Source organism: Colossoma macropomum, unplaced genomic scaffold (assembly GCF_904425465.1).
Source record: "Colossoma macropomum unplaced genomic scaffold, Colossoma_macropomum, whole genome shotgun sequence".
NCBI classification, from domain to species: domain Eukaryota; kingdom Metazoa; phylum Chordata; class Actinopteri; order Characiformes; family Serrasalmidae; genus Colossoma; species Colossoma macropomum.
In genome coordinates, this window is record NW_023494809.1 from 22362068 (window position 1) to 22368115 (window position 6048).

General features: G+C 42.6%; 1 protein-coding gene across 1 annotated transcript; it reads right to left on the reverse strand.

Moving 5' to 3' along the window:
- Positions 1-3287: 3287 nt before the first annotated feature.
- crhb (corticotropin releasing hormone b) lies at positions 3288-5143 on the reverse strand. Its single transcript, XM_036558751.1, has 2 exons — positions 4911-5143; positions 3288-4337 (listed from the first exon to the last, which is right to left on the reverse strand). The coding sequence occupies exon 2, from the start codon at positions 4311-4313 to the stop codon at positions 3840-3842; it is 474 nt and encodes a 157-aa protein (XP_036414644.1). The 5' UTR covers positions 4314-4337; positions 4911-5143; the 3' UTR covers positions 3288-3839.
- Between the last annotated feature and the right edge of the window lie 905 nt (positions 5144-6048).

A 6048-nucleotide genomic window follows, 5' to 3' on the forward strand; every position in this document is an offset into this window, starting at 1 on the left:
CGTTATGTTGTGACTCTAACCAAATGTTGGTCTGATTTGAATAATTTACATAATTTGAGAAACACTTATTGAAACTAGGCAGACAGGAAATGACAACAAGAAATTCGCCACCAAGCTACTACAAAAAAACTACAGCCGAAAACAATAACACACTCTTATACATATTATGACAAAAAACGATTTGTGTGCTGCCCTTTCTCATTCGGCCCAATGGTCTTTTCCCCAGCACTTTGCAAAGGTTGTCCAAATTTACAGCAGTTGCTACAAAACACCGCATTTGAGGGCGGATCATGGAGGTCAACTATCCATTTTTAGACAGTGAATGCTTGAATAAGGATCAACATAATTCAGTGGAATAATGTCTCGTGTTGTTCTCGCTCATGTCATCACACTTGTAACCCTAATCTTTTTCGACAAGCATCACACTCCATGGATCAGCGTGGAAGTAATTCATCATTTCTTGCGCTCACAGAGCTGTCCTCTGGCTCTTAGCAGTAAACAAGTGCAGTTGACGCGTCTCGGTGGCTGAGCTGAAATAACGATGCCAGGACTCTTGCGTAATCCATACATTCTGGCCCAGTGGAGGGTGCTGGGTGACAGGAGGGGGTGCACTGACTCCTTTCACACTGAGCTGCGCCCAGCATAATGAGGTCCAGGCAGTAGAACCACCCCCTCCATCCATGTTCATTAACGCTGTCCACCTTCCTCAGCACTATAAGGCCGGTGTGAAGACGAGGTGTGCTTAGTGCTGATGATCCATGGGGTCTTTTTACAGAGCACCATTTCAAGGTTAGTTGGGTAACTTAAGCCAAATATGAAGTCTGTAAAATATCAGAACAGAAAAGAAGACAAAACTACCTCTTTGGAAGGTATGTTAGCTCAGTCAGTCTATGAAGTATAAACTGGGGATTTGCGCCTCTAAATGTTTCAAAAATGTTTGAGATTGTGAGGCCTGTTACTTACACTGTAAAAAAAAATCCATAAAAAATCAAAAATGTACCGGTAAAAAATTATCATATATTTTCCTGAGACAATACCATCAATTCTTTATTGGAAAATTCTGTGAAATTACAGTACATATTCTGTGAATACACAGGACAATTCCTTTGTTTCATATATGGAACATTCCATAATTTTACTTTTTTTTTTCATAAAAATCATGTATGTTTCCTTCAACTCAAAAAATCTGTATCCTCCACTAGAACCCAGACAATAAATCAGTTGCCTGATAATATCAGTCACGACTGATGACCAACAGATTAAGCAGTATCAACGTAAATATCATTGATAACAATTTGTTCATTTGTTCACTGTGACATATGTATGAACTGAATTGTATCATACGCTTTCATTTATTCTGAGTACATAATATGTTGCCATTCCAACATCATGGGCATTATTATGGAGCTGACCAAAATCATGTTCATTCTGTCAAAAGAGTATTTGTGAAGTCAGTCCTGGCTCTTAAGTGACATTCCAAGTAATTACAAAGGAGTTCAGTACATTTGTGCACTGAGGTCAGGGCTCTGTGCAGGGCACTGGAGTTCCTCCACAGCAAAATTGCCAAACCATGTCTTTATGGAGCTCAACTCGTGGTGGAACAGACTGTTGCCACAAAGTTGGAAGCATATAATTGTCTAAAATGTCTTTGTATGCTGTAGCATTAAAATTACCATTCCCTGGAACTAAGGGGCTAAAAAACATTACCCCCCCTCCACCAAACTTTACTGCTTGGCAGTTCATTACTCCAGTGGCAGTATGCTTTACACCACTCCAGCTGAAGCTTGGCATTACGCATAGTGATCTTAGCCTACCCTGCCATGGAAACCCATTTCATGAGGCTCCCAATGAACAGTTCTTGTGCTGATGTTGCTTCTAAAGGCATGAACTCTATGAATTTGCATGGTCTGCCACTCCGTGGCTGAGCTGTTGTTGCTCCAAGATGCTTCCATTTCACAATAATAGCACTTGCAGTTGACTGGAGCAGATCCAGCAGGACAGAAATTTCACGAACCTACTGGCAAAGGTGGCATCCTATGACAGTGCCACATTTAAAATCACTGAGCTCTTCATTACGACTTATTCTACTGCTAGTTTTTGTCAATTGAGATTGCATGGCTATGTGCTTGATTTTATACATCTCTTAGCAATGAGTATGGCAGAAATACCTAAACTCAATAATAAGGAGGGCCATATAGTGTATATACAGACTTTGTTGCCTAAACATAGAAAGCAATTTACTTGCTGTTGACATCTTTTTGGTTTGTAAGTCCAATAACCTCTATGGTTTATTTTTAGTGCTTTTGACACTTCACTGTCTAATACAAGTGTGGAAATAGAAACTTTCATTTAAAAAAAGAAGAGATTAGGGCCATTCTTATTGAGCACTTTCTACTTTTGGCTTAAGTTATCCAGCTAAGTGAGGAAACCTGCTTTGTGAAATAGCCTCCTGCATTGTGCACTGTAATGGTTTATTTATCTTGTTAGCTCCGCTGGGATTTGTGCGCTGGCTTAAGTTCTCTAGCCGTGGTGGAATGGATTTGCTGTGGCTTCCATGATCTTCTGCTTCCAATCACTTTAACACACGGTTCAGTGCGACCTTACATCCAGCCCTGTCTCCCACAGAAGGTCTCGGGCTGCAACGTAGAGTGGACAATAGAATGAGTCATAGTATCTGGTTTGATTGTTGTGGCCCTGGGTCAAGGAGCACAATATGATCATATTGTAATTATAAAATCAACGTTCTTTAGTACCAGTGCAGAACTTGGTGGACTTTTGGAGCAGAATTTCTTTATACGGTGACACTTATGAGGCTCACAGGGTGAGTTCTGTTGGGAACAGACTGGGCCGTCTTCACTGATATTTTTAGCAATATGATAAGATGTTATTAGCAGTATGTTATTATCCAGCTGTTATTATTTTTGTAGCAGCAATATTTGCAAAGCACCTAATGTTCTTTAGCCACAAGGCCATTTATAAGGCTAATGTATGTATATATATATATATATGTATATATATATATATATATATATATAATCTATGTGAAAACTTAAGGTAGAACTGTATCTATCTGCATGCATTTGTCTGTTAATTTATCAGCTTTAGTGATCAGATCAAGCCCAAAATGCTTCAGGCAGGTGAATATGCATGTCTACTCAAGTGTTATCATTCCATCCTTCCATCAAACTCACATGAGCCAAGAGCAGCCAAGCAATGGGGAATAATACAAAATACAACAAGAAGTCAGCGCCTCATGAAGAATCAGCTGTTTTTTCTATCATTTGTATCATTTTCCATTTATTCACAACTGCTATTTGCCGTACATCAATAATCTAGACAAGGAGTGGAAAAAAATGTCTTTTAATGTTTTATTGAAAAATATAAATATAAGACATTCTCCTGCACAACAGAAAATTACTGCTTGCTCATTGTAGTTTATTAACAAACTTAAACAATGTACTGTATAAGGTACAATGCAACCAGATAGTCTATCAGATAAAATATCAACTTCAGTACAGTACTCTGAAAATATTTTCCTTCTTTTTTGTCTTTTTTTGTCTGTGTTTGTGTCTCTTAAAAGAAAACGAATAATGCATCATTGCATTTATGCTACAGTTCTGATTCAGCACTTATACAACAATAATGCCAAAGTGAGGAGAGTTTTGTTTGTTTTTCTTTCTTTTTTTTTTTTTTCTCTTTCTCTCACTGGACTCTATACGGAGGGGTTAAGTACAGTAGTAATAAATGAAGGGGGGGAGGGGGGAGGGGATGGTGAAAAGCAGCGATGTGGCGTAAAAATGTTCCTTTGGCAGCTCGCGCTCCCCTCGCGCATCCCACTTCTACTTCCCAAAGATCTCCATCATCTTCCGGTTGCTGTGGGCTTGCTGCGCGAGCTGCTCGGCCCTGGCCATCTCCAGCACCTCCCGGAGGAGGTGGAAGGTGAGGTCCAGGGAGATCGGAGGCTCCTCGGAGCGCCTCGCTCTCTCCTCCTGCTCCTCTTGCTGCACCTCTTGCTGCTGCTGCTGCTCCTCCTCTTCTTGCTCCTCCTGGCCCGTCTGTCTCTCCTGCGCCCGCGCGTAACCCTCTGCGCCAACTTTGCCCTCCAGCTGCAGCTGCACGGCCCTCCTCAGCCACCTCCTGGGCTCCGCGTCGCGCTCCCGGTTGCCCCCCACGCGGATGAAATACTCCTCCCCGAGCCTGGCGAGCACGGGGCGCGCGCGCCTCGCCGCCACCTCGCGATCCGGCGCGCCGTGCGCGGCCACGAGCGCCACGAGCAGCACGGCGGCGGCGGCGGAGAGCACGTGGAGCTTCATGCTGGAGAGGAGCTTCGGGAGGAGCTGCGGAGAGAGAGAAAGAGAAGGAAAGAAAGAAAAAGAGAGATTGGTGAATTGCGCGTGCTGGATCGGTGCGCTTTTTTGTGCCCTGAGAGTATAAAAAGCTCGAGCTCGAAAGTAAGTGCGCGTGGACAGCTGCTTCGTTTCGTGCACGACTGCGATCTCAGTGGAAACGAAGAGGACGTTCCTTTGGAGACAATTACGCACAAGCCAAGGTGCGCACGCTTTTACGCACGGCTCGAAACAGGACACAGAGCAAATCTCCACCGCTGCATAGATGCAGTGACGTCTACAAGGGTGGATTAACTCTGATAGAGATGAATGAACACCTGCGATGATGCGTTAGCACCTACAGAGTTGCATTAGCTTTGCTGCAGTGCTGCGTAAAAACCTACGTTACGCTAAAACCTTATTCAAGTTTGTGTCTATCCAGATGGACTTTTATGAACCCTGTAGGTTCATAATTCTTCCCCTGTCCATCTGCAGCATCTACCCCGCGCACCACTGATGTGAGCTTTTTTAAAAGCAAGAAAAAAACTTTAATGAAAACGAAAATGTACGAAAAACGTTGCGTACCTGTGCAAGTGATAAATCCGTTGGGTTTTTTTGTCTTTTTCTCTTTTTTTTGTACTTGGTTAGCACTCTCCCCCAGCTGTGGCGTGCGGAGCTGTGAGTTTGAGCACTTTCTCCAGAGCAGGGATGGAGTTTGGGCTTTATATAGGCAGGGGAGGCGACATGTGTCACGCAGTTGGGCGCCCTGAGTCTGCGCAGAGGAGAAACGAGTGGACCTGAATGAACGTAAGTGAACACTTCGCTAGGAATCTGAATGAGTCATCGAGGTGTGTGTATGCGTACGTGTGTGTGTGCGAGAGAGAAAGAAGGAGAGAGAATGTGCGCGCGCTCATCTTTATTCCAGAAGGGAAGATGTAGTATAGAAACCTTTAGGAAAGCCTGAAATCCCTCAGCCTGTCCTCTGAATGCGTTGGGTATATAATGGGGGTATATAATGCATTTAAAAGGGTCCATGGGGTGCATCAGCCCACAAACAGCCCAGACAAAGTGCTGTGGAAGTTTGTGTTGTGACTCTACAGTCTTAATTGTGCAACCGTGAATGAATATGCATTGCTAATTAGAAAAAGCACAATCTAAGTGCATATAATTGGAGTAATCAATTCCTTGCTGCAGAGTGAAGGAGCTGCTGGTTGCCAGCATGTAAACACAGTGTAATGGACTTTATTAAAGCGCTGAGACAATGTAAGATCTAGATGCGTGCAGATCTCTTAGAAGATGCTTTTGGCTCTGTGTTTATTTCTTTGTCAGATAAACATGCCATTTGGACTACAGAACAGAATCGATTCATTAGATTAATAGGCTGCAATTAGTGCAGAGCGATGGAGTTCATTGCGCACAAATAAACTTTCCTTTTCATTTTATGCACACCGATGTACCACTACTGACCCATTTCAACCCATTTTTAGTTCATGGTCACGTAACATAAAGGCTCTTTAACAATTCCTTTGTTCTTTCTAGAACCTTTACATTATGTAAATGTTCTAGAAAGTTTAAGAAGTTTCTTTAAGAAGTTTCTTCACATTCACACAGCTCATTACAACAATGGTTCTCCAATGAACCATGCAGTAAAAGGTTCTATAGGGAGGTAAACAAAACTCGTAATGAAAATGTAATGACTTTTGACACTAATGACGCTTAAACA

What these genes read in the sequence shown, in the direction of transcription:
- crhb (XM_036558751.1), bottom strand. Translation starts at nt 4,313, where the DNA reads ATGAAGCTCCACGTGCTCTCCGCCGCCGCCGCCGTGCTGCTCGTGGCG.